This window comes from Kogia breviceps, chromosome 19, assembly GCF_026419965.1.
Source record: "Kogia breviceps isolate mKogBre1 chromosome 19, mKogBre1 haplotype 1, whole genome shotgun sequence".
Classification (NCBI taxonomy): Eukaryota; Metazoa; Chordata; class Mammalia; order Artiodactyla; family Physeteridae; genus Kogia; species Kogia breviceps.
Genome location: NC_081328.1, coordinates 11,009,931 through 11,031,447, shown reverse-complemented (window position 1 = coordinate 11,031,447; position 21,517 = coordinate 11,009,931). Strand labels below are relative to the sequence as shown.

General features: G+C 43.7%; 1 protein-coding gene across 7 annotated transcripts in view; it reads right to left on the bottom strand.

Moving 5' to 3' along the window:
• The window catches only part of ZZEF1 (zinc finger ZZ-type and EF-hand domain containing 1), a 117,298-nt gene that overhangs the window by 6,750 nt on the left and 89,031 nt on the right, over window positions 1-21,517 (bottom strand). For 6 of the 7 annotated variants that reach the window (XM_067021533.1, XM_059046627.2, XM_059046628.2 and 3 more), the window contains 12 exons: window positions 20,656-20,830; window positions 20,039-20,171; window positions 14,856-15,055; window positions 13,234-13,353; window positions 11,671-11,862; window positions 10,700-10,800; window positions 9,217-9,352; window positions 8,762-9,121; window positions 7,598-7,741; window positions 5,876-6,044; window positions 5,610-5,708; window positions 5,041-5,206 (listed from right to left, as the gene is read on the bottom strand). In XM_067021533.1, coding sequence (XP_066877634.1) covers window positions 5,041-5,206; window positions 5,610-5,708; window positions 5,876-6,044; window positions 7,598-7,741; window positions 8,762-9,121; window positions 9,217-9,352; window positions 10,700-10,800; window positions 11,671-11,862; window positions 13,234-13,353; window positions 14,856-15,055; window positions 20,039-20,171; window positions 20,656-20,830 — 1,995 coding nt within the window. Of the gene's footprint in view, window positions 1-5,040; window positions 5,207-5,609; window positions 5,709-5,875; window positions 6,045-7,597; window positions 7,742-8,761; window positions 9,122-9,216; window positions 9,353-9,952; window positions 10,020-10,699; window positions 10,801-11,670; window positions 11,863-13,233; window positions 13,354-14,855; window positions 15,056-20,038; window positions 20,172-20,655; window positions 20,831-21,517 lie in introns of those variants that run through there. The other variant, XM_067021536.1, reaches the window with a different exon arrangement.

Sequence of the window (21,517 nt, the reverse complement as noted above, 5' to 3'; positions counted from 1 at the left end):
CAGTGACAGCGGAAAAAATCTCAAGATAAATGTTAAGTGGAAAAGAGCAAGATACGCAACATAAAATGTAAAAATTTAAAAACTGTGTATGTAATATTGTGTGACCATATTAAAAACAATAGTAAATAAACATATCAAAAATGTTATCAGTGGCTGTCCCTGTCAGTTTTCTAGATTTTCTACAATGCTCATTGCTTTAATAATCAGAAAGGGAAAAAAAATGATTTAAAAGATAACAGCAACCACTATTATGATCTTAGGCTCATAAAAGAAGAAATATGCTTATAAAAAGTTGCTCAGGCCAGAAGTGTTTCTAAGTAATGCAGAATCCTTCTCACTAGACAGACCTCTGTTGAGACTGCACTGAAGTTTTTCTTTACTCAGAGGGAGGTTGTACGTTAATTCCAGTTCAACATCCTTCAGAGGAGAAACATACTACATGATTTTATACACTTATAATCTTAAATTTTGCTTTTTCTCTTTAATATATGATTTTTTAAAAGAATTCTGTACATTTAAGTATAATCTTGGGGCCAATCACTTTCTCCCAGAGAAGTAAGTCTTCATAAAGTAAACCAATGGGAAAATGAGGTTTGATTTAAAGAGACAGCTTTACAGCTGTGTTTTCAGGAAAGCACTAGAGTGGGAGGTAAAATGCACCTGCAAGGCTCACATCTGTGGCAGAACTTAGGCAGTTCTTCTGCTGGCCATCCTTCCCCTGGGGGCTTCCTCTCCCCTCTGCTCCCTCCAGTCTCGGCCCCTGGGACCGAGGGGCTGTGGGAAGGTCCCTACGGGAAGGAGGGTAGGCGATGGCCAGCACACTGCAGGAATGCATCCACAATGCGGCTAGGAAGGGCCCTCCGGTCTGAAGACAGTAGAGATGCGACACGTTTCATACACATGACTCAACCAGACAGTTCTCACTGGAAGCCGCTCTCACAAGAACAGAACTAAGCCCCCTGGGCCAAGTGACCCCTGATGTCTGTGTATGAGGACACAGTGGTGGCAGCCATCATGCCCAGCTTTCCCCCTCTCCCTCCCTTCTGCCAGCCTGTACGTAGACTGACTACACGAGTCATCACTTTCCCTTTCCTGCCCTGGAGAGTCCTTTATTTTTTGAATAACAGCTCCATATTACACGACAAGACACCATGTTACTTTGAGTATCATCACTCTACTCTGACTAGCATTCTGTGAGTCTGTGTGCCTTAAAAATGCCGGAAAAGGGTGCACTGAACTCCCGACACATGGGGGTCTAAGCAAGGAGGGTAGGGACTGAGTCCATGGATGATGTGTGTGGCACAGCCACCAATGCCCTCCCTCTGAGACACTTATGTCTTCAATCCCCAGTTCCATTCAACACTCTATTGGAGGTCCCAGCTAATGCAAAAGAGCAAAAGGGAAAAGTTTCTAAGGATTGAGAGGAAGAAATAAAGCTTACTATTTGTAGATAACGTGACTGTGTGCCGAATAATCTGCATATATACTTAGAATTAACAAAGAGAGCAAGGTCACTGGATACAAGGGCAACACATGAAAAGTAATTACATACCAGCAGAAACAATTAAAAAGCAAAAAATTTAAACACCAATTACAATTGCATCAGAACCATTAAATACCTAGGAATAAATCTAACAAAATGCTGTGCAAGTCCTCTACATAGGAAACTATAAAACATTAGAGACCTATACAATGGAGGACTGTGTATTAGAGAACTCAATATTCTAAAGACCTTGATTTTTCTCAAATTGAACTAAAGAGTCCATCAAAATCCCATCAGGTGAGAGAGATGCACTCATGTGTGTACAGAGAAAAACAAAGTAATCAGGAACAAGACAAGGATGCCCACTCTTGCCACTTCTATTCAGTATAGTACTGGAAGTCCTAGCCAGAGCAATTAAGCAAGAAAAAGAAATAAGAGGTACTTAAATTGCAAAGTAAGAAGTAAAATTGTCTCTGTTTGCATATGCCATGATATCATATATAGAAAATCCTAAAGACTCCACCAAAAAACTGTTAGAACTAATAAATAAATTCAGTAAAGTTAAGGATACAAAATCAATATAGAAAAATCAGTTGGATTTCTATACACTAACAATGAACTATCAGGAAGAGGAATTAAGAAAACAATCCCATTTACAATAGGATCCAAAAAATAAAATACTTAGGAATAAATTTAACAAAGAAGGTGAAAGATCTACACTGAAAACTATAAAACACTGATGAAAGAAATTGAAGAAGACAAAAGTAAATGGAAAGGTATTCTGTGTTAATGGACCAGAAGAATTAATATTGTTAAAATGTTCATAGTACTCAAAACAACCTACAGCAATCTCTATCAAAACTCCAATGGCATATTCCACAGAAATAGAAAAAACAATCCTAAAATTTATATGGAACTACAAAAATACCCAAACAGGGCTTCCCTGGTGGCGCAGTGGTTGAGAATCCGCCTGACGATGCAGGGGATACGGGTTCGTGCCCCGGTCCGGGAAGATCCCACATGCCGCGGAGCGGCTGGGCCCGTGAGCCATGGCCGCTGTGCCTGCGCGTCCGGAGCCTGTGCTCCGCAACGGGAGAGGCCACAACAGTGAGAGGCCCGCATACCACAAAAAAAAAAAAAAAAAAAAAAAATACCCAAACAGTCAAAGCAATCTTGAGAAAGAAGAACAAAGCTGGAGGCATCACACTCCCTGATTTTAAACTATACTATAAAGATACAGTAATCAAAACAGTATGGAGTTGGTACTGGCATTTTAAAAAGACATATAGAGCAATGGAACAGAACAGAGAGCCAAGAAATAAACCTGTGAATATATGGACAATTAATTTTTGACAAAAGTACCAAGAATATGTAATGAAGAAAGAATATTCTCACCATTCAATAAATGGTGTTGGGAAAACTGGATATCCACGTGCAAAAGAATGAAACTGGACGCCTATCTTACCATACACAAAAGTCAACTCAAAATGGATTAAAGACTTGAATGTAAGACACAAAACTGTAAAACTCCTAGAAGAAAACATAGGCTGTAAGCTCCTTGACATTGGTCTTGGCGATTTTTCTTTTTTGGCCGTGCTGAACGGCATGCAGGATCCTAGTTCCCCAGCCAGGGATCAAACCTGTGCCCCCTGCAGTGGGAGTGCAGTCTTAAACACTGGACCACCAGGGAAGTCCCCTTAATATATTTTTTCTTTTTTTTTGGCAATGATTTTTTGGATTTGATATCAAAAGCAAAAATAAACAAGTGGAACTACATCAAATTTTAAAACTTCTGCACAGCAAGGAAAACAATCAACAGAGTGAAAAGGCACCCTATGGACTAGGAGAAAGTACGTGCAAATCATATATCTGATAAGGAGTTAATATCCAAAATACACAAGGAACTCATATCATTCAATAGCAAAAAATAACCCAATTAAAAAAAAATAGGCAAAGGACCTATAGAGACATCTGTCCAAAGAAGGCATACAAATGGCCAACAGGTACATAAAAAGGTGCTCAATTATCACTATTCATCAGGGAAATGCAAATCAAAACCACAATGAGATATCACCTCACCTGTGTTAGGATGGCTCCCATCAAAAAGATAAAACAAATGCTGGCAAGGATGTTGAGAAAAGAGAGAACCCTTGTGCACTGTTGGTGGGAATGTAAACTGGTACAGCCACTATGTGAAACAGTATGGAGGTTCCTCAAGAAAATTAAAGCTAGAACTACCAAACGATCCAGCGATCCCACCTCTGGGTATATCCAAAAGAAATCATTATCTCAAAGAGATTATCAGTACTCCTATGTTCATTGCGATATTATTCCTAATAGCCAATGTCTGGAAATAATGCCTGTCAATGGACAAATGGATAAAGAAAATGTGGTGTATATATACACAATGAAGTATTATTCAGTTATGAGAAAGAAGGAAATCCCGCCATTTGCGACAACATAGATGAACCTGGAAGGCATTATGCTAAGTGAAATAAGCTAGATAAAGAAAGACAAATACTGCATGGTATCACTTTTATGTGGAATCCCAGAAAAAGTCAATCCTATAGAAACAGGGAGTTAGAATGGTGGTTGCCAGGGGCTGGGAAGTGGGGGAAATGGGGAAAGGCTGGTAAAAGGGTATAAACTTTCAGTTACAATATGAATAAGGTCTGAGGATCTATTATACAACATGGTGACTATAGTTGATAATCGTGTACAATACTATAACACATAACAGAAATTTGCTGAAAAGCAAATTTCAGCAAGAGGGTGAAATTTAAGTGTTGTCACATACCACAAAAAAAGGTAAACATTTGAGGTGATGAATGTGTTAGTTAACTCAACTGTGGGAATCCTTTCACAATGTATAATGTATTATGTATCAAATCGTTACCTTCTACACTTCAAATACATTACAATTTTATTTGTCAATTACACGTCAATAAAGCTGGGGGGGAAAAATAAATAAACTAATCCTGAAATTTACATGGACATGCAGGGTAATAATAGCCAAGACAATCTTGAAGATGAAGAACCAGCTGAAGTTTGTACTGCTAGATAACGTAAATATGCTACAATATCTAAGTATGGTACTGGCACAAAGATAACCAAAAAGACCAATGGAACAAAAGCAACCAGGGATGGGATCCATGTGTATACGGACACCTTCTCTGTGACAAAGATGGCACTGGAGTGTAGTGAAGGGAAAGTTGGGCTTTTAAGTGGAGATCCATGTGAGAAAAAGCAAAGCTTGACCCTACCCTTCAAATCATGCACTAAAATTCATTCCACGTGGACTGCAGACCTAAGTATGGAAGAAAAAATAATTAAGCTTTATCTTCATGACCCCAAGGTCAAGTAAGGCAAAAACTTCCTAAATAGGACAATGAAAGCTCTATCATAAAGGAAATGAGTGATGAACTGGAAGCCATTAAAATCAGAAATTTCTTTTCATCAAAGACACCACCAACAAAGTGAACGGCAAGCCCCGAGGTGGGGGAGACAGCCACACTACCAATACCCAGCAAGGGACTCGTACCCAGGAGGCAGCTCACCTGTGGGCGCAGCATCGCACGATCCTCAGGAGTAGGTGGATGGCTTTCAGCCGCTGATGACCAGTCTGGCGACAGGCCACGCCCACCAGCCATTCCCAAATTTTGGCCAACGGGAGGTGCGGCACAACTCTTTCCTCTGACAGCATCTGCTTCAAAATCTCGAATCCTGGCAACCCCCACAACACAGAGACATTTGAAAAATGTAAACTGCTCAAGTTTTAATGAATAGGAGGAAACCACTGTGATCATTTACATTTCGCCTGAAATTACGCCTTATGTAAAAGCAACACAGGAACACTTTCAGTTCTTCCTTTTTGCAGAATGCCCTGGCAAATTCTAAGAGAACAAGCATCTTTCCTAGGTCCTGACAGATGGCTCTTTAGAAGTTACAACCTGCCAACTCCAGCACATTCACGAGTGACGTGAGTGGGCCTTGTTGACAAATTCGTTGAAGTCTCAGAGAAAAGTACCTGCTTTGATTTTAACAAAGATCAGTGACATAATGGCACCGACCCCCCCGAGTGCCCCGGGCCGGGAGATCATGCAACCAGAAAGACCAGAGCACACACCTGTCTGGAATCGCCCCAGGTGCCCAGCTGTCACAGTGAATTTGTAGCCCCACTCGGTGTTGCTCATGTCAGAGGTGAAGCGGTAATACAGAGTATCTCCTGGGGCACACAAGAATCAGAAAACGGGTCAGAACACTGCAGCAACAGGGAAAGGCAAGTGAGCACTTTCCACTGAGACAGATTCAACACAGTTTTAAATCCGTCAACCATTTCCCTTCTAGGTGCTTAACGTTAAGAGTCTGTATAACTCAGTATTTATTTACTACCTGGAAGCTCAAAATCTTTCCATTTCTGCTGAGACCCACTGAAGTTGTGGCGATCCTGCTGAAAGTCACTGCTGCTGGACATGGCTAGCTCGTCACAGCCTTCCTCTGTATTGCACTGAGGATCGAATTTGATTGAGAGGTAGATTGCACCAGGAATATGAACTTTATCCTAGGAGGGGAAACAAGGACATTCCCGTCATTGCTGGCCACTGGACAGTGACTGAGGGCTTCCTTGTGCCAATCCTGCAGTTAAAACTGGGCATGGAAGAAGGGGTGAGTCACAGCCCCTGCCCTCCAGGAGCTCTCGGCCCAGCTGGGTCGGGAGGACGCACACGGCTGCAAACGCGGCAGGAAGCACACTGTGCAGCCTGGGGCACAGCTCGAAGGAGGGGGGGAGGGGAGGCGAGGGCAGAAAAGAGTCCCAGTGAAGGGATGTTTGGGTTGCTGTGGAGACTGGGGGCACAGGAGCAGCCTGTCCAGGAGGAAGGAGCGGCAGGAGGCAGGTGAGAGAGATGAGCACGTGTGGGGTGCATTCCAGGCAAAGGAAAGAGCACTGACTGGAAAGCCTGACGTGTTCAGGGAATACCAGGAGCTTGACGTGTCTGAGGTACAGGGTGAGCTTTGTGTGCACATATGCTTGGGAGATGGGGACAGGGGTGACGTGACCCTGGAGAGGCTGGCAGGGACAGATGCAGAAGGCTTCGTGTGCTAAAATGAAGCGTTGAGACTTGTCTGGACAGCAGGGGGAGCCCTGGAAAGGCTGTAAGCAGGAGAAAGCCTGGGTGAGGCTTGTGCCGTACCAGGATCACTGTGACAGCTGGTGTGCAGCAGGGCCAGGGCCCGGGCAGGCCAGCAGTGGGGCGTCAGAGAGGAGCATCGGGAGGGACCCAGGGAAGGGGAGGAGTCAGGGCAGCGGAGAAGGTAAGGCAAGCGCTCTGAGGTAGAACTCGCTAGCTCACTAGGTGTGTCTACGTGGGGCTGGGGGAGTGGGGACAGAGCCTAGGAGCCGGGGAAGAAAAGAGGCTTAGAAGGTAGAGAGTGAGGAGGTTTATACTTCTGCAAAACGAAACCTCAGCTGGCAACAGCCATATCCTGGCTTAGTTTCTCGATCACCCACCACTGTGGCCACAGGCCTGACGTCACCTACTCAGAACAACAGCTCCAACATCTTGAAAAGAGATGAAGAAATGCAAGCAGAACTGTCAATGAGGATAACTGAGGCCGCCCCCCCTCCTGCCTCATCCAAACTCCTACATCTCTCTGTCCACGTACAGAGTTAAGGATGGAAGAGATGAGGCTTTTCAGTTCTGGGTAATTAAACAAAGGGGTGGGAGACTCCAAGGTGTGGCCAGGTCATCAGGAGATGGACAGAGTGAGGGCTGAACCCAGACCCACACTCAAAGTCTCTGCCAGAGACCCCAAGGCCTCACTCTCAGGAGCTTGCTGCAGGAAGAGGAACCTCTCCTCCAAGGCCGGGTGGCCCCTTGCTTTCTATTAAAAGGAGGTCAGGAGAAGAGAGGACTTGTTTGTATAGATTCCCGGGACTGGCTTCAGGGAGGCAGACTGCTGCTGAGAGCACGGGAGCACTGTCTAGGCCGTGTCTGTCCAGGCAGAAAGAGCCGCACTGGGAGTTGATGAGATTCATGCTACTCGGCAACCCTTGCAGGTCCTGCCAGCTGCGTACCCTGAGGCTGGGCGGGTCTGGCCGACCCTGGATCGTACCTCAAAGTTGGTGTTGTTGTTATACGGGTGTTTCGACTCCCTCACTTGCACCTCCATTCCTGGCTCCTCCATGAACTGGCAGGCCGCCAGGGCCATGGCGCCTAGCATGCTCTCCCGGCAGCCCTGGAGCACCTTCTGCAGTATCTGGTGGGACACGGGCAGGAAACATGGGAAGATGGTGACAAAACCTTGTAGTTCAGCTAGAGACTGTGCCCAGGGCTCCTGAGTTCTGCTATGTGGGTCCCCTGGTTCTACACAGAAGGAAGTGGAAGAGATGCTTCCAGCCCTGTGAAAGTTTGCTAACCCAGCACTACTTCAAAAGGCCGAGTTGAAGATTTGATTTAAAAACAAAACAAAAGATGATCACCACTTGTCAAGTTGAAACTTAAAATTAGGGCACTGGAGACTTCCCTGGCAGTCCAGTGGTTAGGACTCCACACTTCCACTGTAGGCGGTACGGGTCTGATCCCTAGTCAGGGAACTAAGATCCCACATGCTGCAAGGTGTGGCCAAAGAAAAAAAATTAGAGCACTGGACTTAAGAGAATGCACAGACTCTGGTAAGACCCCACGTCTGCCACCCAGAAGCTGGGAGCCTTGGACAAGCCTCCCGGGCTTGATTTCTTCACCAATAAAACTCCCTGGGTCACAACGTAACATAGGTGTAAGTGCTGGCAGAGTGTCTGATGTGAGGTAGACATTCTAGAAACCATGGTTTAAAACAGAAGACGTAAACCTTCCTGGAAGGCTTCCTGTATTACAGGAACAGGCTGTCAGAATCATAATTAACCCTGTCTCCCATACTTCACACTGTGTGAGACCCTAGGGGACATGAGAAGAGACAGGCTATCAAGGAGAGTTAGACTCTTAAGTCGGAAAACTGCAAGGGCAGGTTTTGTGGATCTTTACATCAAACACTCTCTGAGCACCTAGTCTGCCTAGGCCATGAGCTCGGCTCCAGGCCTGTACTTGGGAGAGTTTAACAGCGACCTGACCCTGCCTTCATTGTGTTCACACCTGTCAGGGGGCTGTACAGCCACACAGGTAACCTCACTCCAGGAAGGCACTCACTAGAGGAAGCCTGTTCAAACCCCCCAGCGGGGGGCTGGCAGGGACACAGAGGAGGAGCAAGTGGCGTGAGCGCCCAGCCCAGCTGCCTAATTACCGTCTCCCACTGGTGCTTTTCTTCCAGCTGCATGAACATATCCAGAATGTAGGTCATGTGGGCAGGGCCGCTCAGCTCCAGGATGTCCTCGCTCACCGGCACGTGCCCCGGCCACTCAGCAAGCAAGGATGCGAGCACGTGGCGGGCGTACAGGACTGCTGTGGCCTCGTTCACGCGGAAGAGGTAGTCCCGCACGGCCCTCTTGCTCTTGCAGTTGAGCTCTTTGTGCAGGAGGGCGGCGCTCTTGCTGCGCCGCTGCTTGGCGTAGCTCTGCTGCAGTTCACTCTCCGTGCTGGAGATCAGCTTCTGGGTCACGGGGTTCGACTCCGTGGTGGCCTGGTCACAGCGTGCGGGCCGGGACTGCAACCCAAAGACCACCGTCACAGAGGCCTGGCCTTCTCACAACTAGGGTGGACACGGGGCAGACACCTTCCTTCCCAGGTGGGGCGACATACCAAGCATGGTAAGATAATCATGTCTGTATCCACAGCTTTGGCGCTCTGCTCGTCCAGTCTCAGACTCCTGCTGGGCTGCCACCTCTGAGCCAGGGTCCGTATCCTTTCATCGGTGGTGAGCTCATCCCCGTCAAACCTGAAGAGAAGGAAGGAACACAAAGTTGGGCACCCTAGTTACAGAAAGGCAAGAATGCAGCCTGCAGTGAAACGTGCAGAAATGCCGATCCGAGTTATTTTCCTGTTACTTCGCAATCACATTATTACGTTGCATATTTCGCACACAGACTCTCGTGCACGCAAATGTGCCCACAAACGGGCACACAGATGTGCATGCGTGCCCATGTGCCCAAAGCAGAGATGCAAGCCATCCCTTAGGATCCATTCTTCCTTTCATTTAGAAACAAAGTTCCCTGAAGTTTTAGCAAGATACACAATCACCCAGCTCGAGACATAGTTCCCAGTCCTCCTAGCAGCAATGCAACTAGGGTCACGCCAACGGGAGGCCAGTGGGGTAACGTGTGCCATTTCCGCAGCCTGCCCTCAAACAACTGGGTTAAGGATGAGCTCCTTTCCCCACCTTCCCCCTTTTCTCTGGGCTGGAACAAAGAGCTGGTGTCAGGGAGCCAGCTCTGACGACACAGATGAAGACAGCACCCTTGGGGGTGCAGGGTCCCTTGTGAAGCAGACCGCCCACCCACCCTAGGCTGCTGCCTACCTCTGGACTGCGCCGCGAGAGGGAAAACAAATTCCATCTTCCTTGACCATGATACTTCTGTGTCCTAACTGATGCAACCCTGCCTCATCTCACAAAGGATTTGAGGCAGTAGATAAGAAATACATATGGGAAAATAGAAATATGAAATAAAAGAAAATTAAATTGGAATTGGATATAAATCAGAATAGGAAGTCAAAACTAGGATGTGGGGGATGGAGGAGGAGATTAGTTGCAGAAACATAAAGTTTCCCACAAATTTAAGAGCTGGGCCCGAGAACTAGCTCTGAACTTCCTGGCCAAGAGGAAGGGTATATTGTTAATTTTATAATAATGCTTGAAGAAAAAACATGAAAATAATGTACAGAAGTGAAAAAACAAACAAACGAAAGGAACTTTTGACCAGAAGGTACCAGAAGGTACCAGAATGTACCAGAAGGTCCTGCTCTGCACCGTTTGCTCCCTGGGCTGACGTGGGAGAGAAACCTTGGCGTCTGTGTCAAAACTCTGCCCCCACAACGAGTTTACTCTAAGAGGCAGACTGCGAATATAAAGCTCTTCCTAAAGGAGAAGCACACAACACAGCTCAAAGATGAGCCACGTGGTGTGGCACAGACAGCTTTCATGTTGCTTTATGAAGAACTGAAAACCAACTGCTCTTTGGCCCGTCAGGAGTTTTTATCCAGATCTAGTTGGCAGGAGGTAAACAGAGTCCCACCCTTACTTGTTGCCTCACTCACTACACTTTGGCTGCATCTAAATGTCCCTTACCTCTTCTGAACCTCCAGGAAGAAGGAGTCAGTCCTCTTCATCTGCAGTTCGTATATGGCCCGGAGAATGTGCAGAGGGGCATTGAGGGCGTCGTGAGCCATCTGAAGGCCACAAGGAGGAAGTAGAAGAGAGACAATTTAAACTGCTTTAACACATTATTGATGATCTGACCTCAAGAGTGATAAAACAATTATTTCCTAAAGTTACTACAAGTTAAAATGTAAGAACATCACATGGGTACTTCATGTATATATAAGATTATAAGCCCTAAAACATGGACTGTAAAATCTGCATTACTGTTATAAATTCAAAGGAAGATATAAAACATGGAAACACCAAGAAAAAAAAGTCATGCAAACAAATGTACTGTTAATAGTCAATAACTACCCACCAAATTGTATTCATTGCTAGCTTCTCTGTAGCAGCTGCCTTGCACTCAAGTTTGATAAGTGGCACATAAATCTAAGTACTGGACTTTCTTTTGATGTTTTTAAAAACTGTACTTGCTTTTCTTATATCTACCCCATACTCTCTGTTTACTCTTCACACAGTTAGACCCTTTGAAGTCCAAGCCCTTGCCCATTTTCACATCATTCTGAGGAAGAGTGGATTATCCAGCGAAAGTAGGAGTGTGTCTGAGAAACTGTGAGGACAGACTGTCACCTGGTGATTTATGGACAGGCCTGAAATTACATGCAAAATTTTACAAAAGTATTTGCAAGTATAGTTTATGGGAGAAACGATCTAAAGTTTTTGGGCCCATGACCCCCAAACATTAAGAACTACTGTTGTAATAGGGCTTTTCCATCCCTCTGGACGAATTCTGCACAATACTGACTGAGTCTTCAGGAAGTGCATTCTCAGGACATCAGCCTGAAGCATTTTCACGTGGAGGCTGAAACACAGTCCAAGCCAAAGAGAATCCATTCCTTAGAGTCCCTTCCTCAGTCCACAGCGACCCAAGAACGTACCAAGAAACATATTCTGGTGGGCTCATCCAGGCTTTCGAGAGGGTCTAGCTTCTTCTGCTCTGGCTCTCCCGGGCTGCTGACTGACCGTTCCACCTCCTCCTCCGGGTCCCCTCGCTCATCCAGCTCCAGCTCTCCGTGCTCAGCCAAAGTGCTGATCTCCTTTTTTGAAGAGTACAGCATGATGGACAAAATCTACACAGAAAGAAAATCAGGCGGGGCAGGAACATGAGTGTTTAGTGGGTGAGATTTTTAACCCTCAAAGGGTAGAAAATATCTGACTGAACCTTTTCAAAGACATCAGAATTCACATTAAGAATGTAAAATTAGTACAGAAATATGAAAACATGTTCAATCATACTTCTAGTCAAAGAAATGCTGACTAAAAAATACAAGGGACCTTTGTGTTTAACTTTGCCACCGATGGTGTAAGTTGCTATCATCCTTTTAGAAGGCATTTTGGTGAAATGTAAAGAGCTATACATATGTTCATAACCTTTGACCTGGTGACTCATCTTCTAGGAATAATGTAAAATGTGTAAAAAGTTATACTCCCAATATGGTCAACGAAGCATTTAATAATGGCAAAAAACTGAAATCCATCTTTATGGATCATCTGTAGCCACTGAAGATGGTCGTTATGAAAACTGCCTAGAAACTTAGAAAACTGGCCATCACATGACCTCAATTTATTTCAACAGTGTGCTTCACTGTACAATCTAAACCTATGTATGTAATATAAACACAGAAGGAAAAAAATTAGAAAGAGGAAATACACATAATACTAATGGTAGCTGTGTTTGCAGGGGATGAAATTTGGAGTTTTTCTTTCTTTTCTATTTTTCAAACTTTCTGAATATAAAAAAAATAAGTTTTTGAATGTAAAAAAAATTTATTTTAAAATATTTCCTAAAGAACAAGAGCTCAAATGCTCACCAGGTTATCCATTAATATGTTTTAGCATATTTTCCTAAAACCTAACCAAATCCTCCTGTGGCAACTGAGAGCTGTTTCCTGGAGCTCAGGCCTCTGTGTGACTGAGAATGGCCAGCTGAGCACTGCCATACAGAAGCAGCCTTCTCTGACCTGAAGTTGACACTTGGCACAGAGATGTCCCAGGGAACCAGTAATTCCACTAAGAAAAATCTAAGGCCTATGGCGAAAAGTAATAAAATGAAAATTATCAACTAAAATCCTACATAAAATAAACAAAAGTGAGGACAAATTTAGGAACTGATTTTAGCTCAAAGGAAGTTAAAAGGGAAATAATAATTCAAGGGCAGATTTACTACCATGATATAATTGGTCAACCGTGTGTTTCCACAAAATACTTCTCTTCCAGAATTCTTTGAACAAACATCAAGTTCATTTTCTCTGACAAGGGAGGACAGGTGTCATAATCTCTGTTTCCAAAAAGGAAGACAAATATAAGACACTGTTTTTAACAACTGCACCAGATGAGAGTGCACACAGGGCAGAACCAGCTGTAACTGACTGGTGGTTCTAACTCCCAGGCCAGTAAATCTGCAGCAGGAAGCAGCAGCAGGAATCACCCTGGCCCCTTACTTCCAGGTCCCGGAGGAGCCACGTTTTACTGAAGCCGGTCCCTTTGCTGCACTTTTTCACCAGCAGCTTCAGCAAATCAGTCTGAAGGAAGGTAGCATGGGTCTCTTCAAAACCATGAGCCTGCCAAACAGAAAAAGAATGATTTGCAACGGCCTCAGAGTGAAGAAGGTACGGGTCACCCAGGGAGAAGCAGGCCTCTGTCAGAGCCCAGTCTCAGCTAGTGGCCCAAGTTCACCTTCTGGTGAAAATTCCAGAGTCAACGGGGAGGATGAAAACTCTGAACCTGAGCCATAACCTAAGTCTGTTCGCTCTCTACTTCATTCACTCAGCAAGTACTTCTGAAGCCTCGTACAGTCTGTGTGCTGAGTCCTGTGCTAAGAACAGAGGTCGTACGTCCCTCTCCTACTCTCTACCTTCCAAAAGCTTCCCACTTCCCTGCAGACTGAAATCCGAGTCCCTATTCATGGCTGCCAAGGTGCTACAGGCTCCCGCCTGTCTCTGTGCTCTCCGCCCCTCCTCGGCACTGCCCCAAAGCCCTAGGGTAGTTCTTTCTGCCCCCTGACAACCAGGCCTGGAGTCTGACCTCTGCCAGGATGTCATGCTCTGCGTAGACTCCTTATCTATCACCTCAGATTTCACCTCCTCAGAAAGGCTCTTTCTGACTCATGGTGGATTTCCTTGAAGGCTCTTTGTTGTCTCCCTTGCAGTTTAGGCTGAAAGCTCCATGACAGCAGGGACATTCTTTCTAGTTCAACACTACATACTCAGTTCCATCTGGCCCCTGGTGCTCGACAAATAGACAGATATTTACGGAATGAAGGCTCCAAAGACAGAAATGGTCTCTGACCTCAGGGAGTTTATTTTCTCTTTCCTACTGTAATGCAAACAATTAAAACAATAGTAGATTGTGATAAATGCCATGAAATCAACAAACAGCAGATATGTGGTCTCAAACCTAAAAATATAAACTCTCAGGGCTGGGCCAGAGCTGAAATGCCATCTGGTCCAATCTCCTTGTGGTGCTTGAGTTGTTCCATGGCCTCCTCACCAGTGGTGCCCAAGTCAGGGGACGCATAAACTTTCCAAATGAGATCCTCCTCTCATGGCAAGTTCTGTTGGAAAGATCCTCCCTGTCTATGCCTCTCAGATGGTAGAAGAAGCCCCACAATTCCAGGCTTCCTGTCTCCATGTCAACTGTCGCCCAGCTCTTTAACTGGTCTGTCTTCTCTCACACCAAATGCCAAACCTATTGCTCCAAGATCCCGTAAGATATTAGCCCCCTTTATTCTTCCTAGGATGAACCAGAAGGGACCGTGGTTCAGAGGGAAGTGAGAAACTGTTCAGTCAATTTTTCTTCTCATCTTCCAAGGTTATGGGCCCATTAGGTAGTGGTACCTGGTTCCATGAGGCAGGACTTAAAAATTACAGAGAACCAACTATTGGGAAAATTGTGTTTCTTCCTTAAAGTTATCCTTGTGCAAGGTCCCAATTATTTCTCAAAGTAATCAAGATCCTATGATTAACCACCCACTGAAATCAGATGGTGCTTCCTTCTAGTTAATACCCTGCCGGTGTTAAATCACAGCCAGATTCATCAGCAAATGGAAGAAGCTCACCACTACCTTTAGTGTTTTGTATAATCCTTTGAGGGCCAGGGACAGGACCCAAGTTGCTTCCACTGCCTCGGGACAGTGGCTGTCCATGCTGGTTTGCAGAAGGTGACTGGCAATAAAGGCAAAGTGCTGGGAGTACTGGCTCAGCTGGGCCTGAGAGTTGCTGCTTTCCGGTCCTCCCCCTTTCTGGACCAGCTGGTAGTCCTTCACTGAAGGGTGATGTCAGACAGGAAAAGAAGGCACAAAAAGCACAGTTAATACTTCCTGCAGGTAAGTTTCTTCCCCAGTAATGTGTCTTACTGAAGCAAGAACTGCAGACCCCAAAACACAAATCTCTGGCTTCAAACTCAGCCATTATATTTAAGGCCAGCTTGCAGCTGAGCACAAAAGTGGTACTGGGCCACCTACCCACCAAGCCACCAAGAGATGCAATTCACATTCCTACTACTCACACAAACAGGTTGTCTCCAAAGGTGTTAAATGAAGTTCATAAACACAGAACACATGGGAGACTTCCATTTCAGAACAAGCCTGAGTAAAAGGGATCAGATTTACTCTCTTACATTAAACAATAAGAACCCTGGAAAAATACATGAAACGATGGTTTGCAGACATTGGACAACAGGTAGTACAGGACGATGACCCCTGAAAGAAGGGACATAAACCAGGTGAGCCTTCCAATAGCCCTGGCTATCTGGAGACAATTTCCAGCCTGCACAGCATGGAGTGGAAATCCAAGTCCAGTTTTAATGAACTGAGGAGACAGAGGTCAGAGTTCAGGGAAGTCAAGGCAGCTAGAACTTATGGGGCAGAATATCAAAGAGAAGGGAGATGCACAGAGAGAGGGGTGTGTGGGAGACCCCTCTAGATGTCTACAGAGGGTTCCTCATGAGTATTTGGCTGAATACTGATCTACACAAATGTGAGAGGAAACTATCTAAATAGGGAACTACCTAGTTCTAGGAAAGAACTGTCAAAAAGCAGTAGGCAAACAATTCTTGGAGTTCACAAAGAACTCTGAGAACATTCTGTCTTCCCACCAGTGAGAGTGGAAGTGTCCTAGTCGGGGGCAAAAAACTATTTGAAGACATAATGATCAAAAAAACCCCAAATTTGATGAAAACTATAAATCTATAGATCCAGGAGCTCCTTAAACCATCAAGCAGAAGAAACATAACGAAAATCATGCCAAGGCACATCATAATCAAAATGCTAAAAAGCAATGATTAAGAGAAAAATCTTAAAAGCAGGCAGAGAAAAGAGACACATTTTGAAGAGTAACAGAGAATGACAGCTGACTTCATGGCATAAACTATGCAAACCAGAAGAAAAAAGATCAATATCTTTAAGGTGTGCAAAGAAAAAACTCTCGGCCTACAATTTTTTACATAGAAAACTTCATCTCAAAGATGAGGTCAAAGTAAATATTTCTTTGGTTTGGCAGGACGAACCAAAATAACAATTTTGTAGCAGCAGACCTGCACTACAAGAGATATTAAGGGACGTTTTTCAGGAAAAAAAAAAAAAAATGATACCAGGTACAAACTTGAACTTATACAAAGGAATGAAGAGCACCAGAAATGGTAAGTATGTGGCTAAATATTAAAGCTATTGTTTTCTCATTTTAAGATCCCTTTTAAAGTATGTGACTTTTAAAGCAAAATAAATAATGTATTGTGAGGTTGACATCATGTAAAAGTATAATGTGTGACAACAACAGTACAAAAGATGACGGAATAAAAATATAAAACCTATGTTTCTTCACTATATGTGAAGTGGTAGATTGTTTGAAGATAGACCACAATGAGTTAAAGGTATATATTATAAACCCTAATGCAACCAGTAAGAAATTATTTGAAGGTAAACTACTGTAAACCCTAAAGCAACCACTTAAAAAATAAGATATACTTTAAAGCTAATAGTGGAGATAACATGGAATCATTTAAAAAAACAAAAACAACTCAATCCAAAAGAAGTTAGAAGGAAAAAAGAACAAAGAACAGATGTGACAAACAAAAAACAAGCAAGAAGATAGTAGAGGGGCTCCCCTGGTGGCACAGTGGTTAAGAATCCACCTACCAACGCAGGGGACATGGGTTTGATCCCTGGCCCGGGAAGATCCGACATGCCGCGGAGTAACTAAGCCCGTGTGCCACAACTACTGAGCCTGCGCTCTAGAGCCCATGTGCCACAGCTACTGAACCCCATGCACCTAGAGCCCATGCTCTGCAACAAGAGAAGCCATGACAATGAGAAGCCTGCACACTGCAACAAAGAGTAGCCCCCGCTCGCCGCAATTAGAGAAAGCCCACGCACAGCAACGGAGACCCAACACAGCCAAAAATAAAAACAAACAAACAAATAAATAAATAAATAAGAAGATAGTAGATTTGAACTCAATCATCCTGATAAGTGTATTGAATACAAATGGTCTAAACATCTCAATTAAAAGGCAGGTATTGGGGAGGGATAAATTAGGAGTTTGAGATTAACAGACATACACTACTATATAAAACAGATAACCAACAAGGATGTACTGCATAGCACAGGAAACTATACTCAATATTTTGTAATAACCTATAAAGGAAAAGAATCTGAAAAAAGAATATATACATTGAATCACTGTGCTGTAAACCTGAAACTAGCATGACATTGTAAATCAACTATACTTCCATTAAAAAAAACAACAAAGGACTTCCCTGGTGGCGCAGTGGTTGACAGTCGACCTGCCGATGCAGGGGACGCGGGTTCGTGCCCCGGTCCGGGAAGATCCAACATGCCGCAGAGAGGCTAGGCCTGTGAGCCATGGCCACTGAGCCTGCGTGTCCAGAGCCTGTGCTCCGCAACGGGAGAGGCCACAACAGTGAGAGGCCCGCGTACCGCAAGCAAACGAACAAAACAACAAACAAAAAAAGGGCAGGTATTGTCAGACTGGATTAAAAAAGAAGACTCCACTATGTACTATCTACACTTGAAATGTAAAGACACAGGGAGGTTAAAGCAAAAGAATAGCAAAAGATGCATCATGCAAATGTTAGTTAACAACAAAAAAGCTAGAGAGGCTACCTAAATATTAAAGTAGATTTCAGAACATGGAATATTATTAGCGATAAAAAGGAACGTTTCATAATGAAATGAGAAACAGACCATACATGCAATTATAGCTGGATACCTTAACATTCCTTTATCAGTAATTGTTAGAACAAATAGACAAAAAATCAGTAACAGTATATAAGACTTGACAGCACTGTCAAATGACTTGAACTCAATGACATCTATAGGACACTCTACCAACAACACAGTATATGCATTTTTTTCAAGTGCACGTGGAATCTTATTTAAAACAGACTAAATGTTTGACCATAAAACATATCGTAGTAATCCTTTTTTGTTGTTTTTTTTTTTGCAGTACGCGGGCCTCTCACTGCTGTGGCCTCTCCCGTTGCGGAGCACAGGCTCCGGACGCGCAGGCTCAGCGGCCATGGCTCACGGGCCCAGCCGCTCCGCGGCATGTGGGATCCTCCCGGACCGGGTCACGAACCCACGTCCCCTGCATCGGCAGGGGGACTCCCAACCACTGCGCCACCAGGGAAGCCCCTGCAGTAATCTTAATAGGATTGAAATCATTCATAGTATGTTCTCTGACCACAACTTGCAATCAATAACAGAAAGATATCTGGAATATCCCCAAATATTTGGAAATTAAACTACAAAATTTTAAATAATCACAGAAGAAAGAAAAAAATCACAAGATGAATAGAAAATACTCTGACCTGAATGAAAATGATAACACAACATATCAAAAATTATGGATGTGGATGAAGCCACACCTAACAGGAAATTCACAGCATTAAAATGCTTCTATCGACAAAAAACGAAAGGTCTCAAAATCAGTGATTTAGACTTCCAATTTAAGAAACCAGAAAAAGAAAAAAGAGCAAATTAAACTCAAAGCAAGAAGAAATAAGGAAATTAATAATGGAAAGAGAGAAATCAATAAAAGAGAAAACAGATATAACAGAAAAATCAATGAAACCAAAAGCTGGTCCTTGGCAAAGATCCAATAAATTGATAAATCTCTGGCTAGTCTAGGAAACAAAAAAGAAAAGATACAAATTACCAAAACCAGGAATGAGAAGAGGCATCTGATACCCCATGTGAGGTTCAGAGAAATTAAAGATCTACATTTTATAAGACCCAAATTTATCCCATAAGTGAATGGAGAGATATACCATGCTCCCAAGTCAAAAGACTCAGTATTGGTAAGATGTCACTTCTCCCCAAATGGATCTATAGATTCAATACAATGCCAATCAAAAGTCCAGCAGGTTCTTTAATAGACACTGACAAGCTGATTCTAAAATTATACAGAAAGACAAAGGAACTAGACTAGCCAACAATTCTGAAGAATAACAAAGTTGGAGAACCTGATTTCAATACTCAGGAGAACTCTACAACAGTCAAGACAATGTGGTATTCGCGTAAGGACAGATATATAGATTACTGGAACATAACAGAATCCACAAATAGACACAAACACACATGGGTCAATTAATTTTCACAAAGTTGCCAAGATAATTCAATGAGGAAAGAATAGTCTGTTCAACAAATGGTCATAGAACAATGGGATAGTGACATGCAAAGAAACAAACAAATAAATAAATAAACCTTGACTTTTACATTGCACAGTACACAAAAATAGCACAGACAGTGCCTAGTGCTGAAGCTGAATGATAAAGCAGATTATTTCAAGAGCAGACCTGGGCACATAATGATGTACCTTCCCTGTTCTATTGATGAAACAAAAGGGAAAGTGACATGAATGCCAATACAATTATGTGAAGTTATTTTACAGTCCTGTAGCCACCTGACTCCATCATATATTTAAATTACCCATTAGAAAACAAATGACACTGGCAAATGAAAAGAGCTAATGATCAGAAGCTAAACATCTAGCCAACCCCAAAACACAGAGCCATATACACAAAATAACAGTGTGGAAAGGGCCTTCAAAGTGATTCCAATTCAACCACATCACTTCAGAGACAAGCAAAAAGAAGTTCAGGGAGCTATAACTTGTTTTTTAAAAATTCACATGCAGGGGAAGAACCAAGATATTTTAACTGCTTTTAGAGTATACAGAGATTAGACAACTGTCTCTCATTCTTAGAAAAAAAAATTATGCTTGGGACCTGTTTTCCTCTTCCGGGTTTTGACATTGACGATCACAGCCCTGTTCTTCTCAGTAAAGTGCTTCAAGATGATCACATTATGCGGTTCATTGGCGTTATCCATATAAACACAGCGGGTCCCCGCGCAGAGGACCTAAACACGACACAGACAGAAAAGGCAACTCAGCAGCACACAGAGCACAGTGCCTTTTGCTTGTGCCGCTGACTTCAACAAGCACTCAAGGACAGGGTTCTTCCCATCTCTAAGTCCAGGGCCTGGCACAGGTCTGGCACAGAACTGGTTTAAGTGCTTGCTGGATAAAGCCATGTTTTCACAGTCCTCTTCGTCCCAACCAGTTGAGAGACGTGAAAAGTAGAAATGAGATCAAGATGAATGCCAAAGTGAACAACTGTATTTTGAAGTTCTCTGTAATTTAATATATTACAGTTACCTATTATTCAAAGCCAAGAAAATGAATCAAATGGCTAAACTGTTAAAAATGCAAGTTGAACAAACCATCCCATAATCTTGAAAATATACCAATACTGTAAAGGCAAATTACACAACTAAAGAAGAAAAAACTTCCAAAGATGTACGCTGTGCGCGTGATGAAGAGGACAGGCCTTCAGTGGCATACCTGGGGGAAGCCGACCAGCACCAGCAGCGTGAAGATGTTGGTGTGCTTCAGCTGGAAAGGCAGCTGCTTGATGCAGTGGTCTGTGAAGGTGGCAATGACGTCACGCCACAGGGGGGCGCTGTTCAGTGACCGCAGGATCTCCGCCATGGAGCAGGCCCAGTCCAAGCCCACGCGGCTAGAAGGCAAGAGCTCCATTTAGATGGCAGCGCACAGGCTCCAAATTCAACTCATCAGGTCGCCACACTCTAAGGCAGACCCAGAAGCATGCCAATGAGCCATTCATTACATTAATTTAAAAACTACCAGAATGTTAAGACAACTCTTTATCTCATCAGGAGCCTACGCCTCTATTCTTTCTTTGCTTAAAGGTTTTCTTTAAATCATGAATACACTGTTGTGATTTATCAAATGATTTTTCTTCACTGGTTGATAGGATCACATTGTACTCCCTCACTCCCATTTTGGTTGTTGTTAATGTACTGATTTTAAAACTGTAAACCCTCATTGATTTCCTGGAATAAATGTAAAGTAGTCAAAAACAAAACAAACAAACAAACAAACTACCAGAATGATGCTTTTCATATAATGATAGGTGTGTGTGGGGGGGGATATCAAGATTTGTTACTTTATATACTCAAGTCTACAGCTATGCTTTTTAACATCTCTATAAAAGGTCACGCACACATGTGCACTTGTACACACTCACATTCACGCACAGAAAAAAACGCACGGGAAATATATACTAAAATAGCACCAGGGAGTTCCCTGGTGGCCTAGTGGTTAGGATTCTGGACTTTCACTGCCATGGCCCGGGTTCAATCCCTGGTCAGGGAGCTGAGATCCTGCAAGCAGTGTGGTGGCA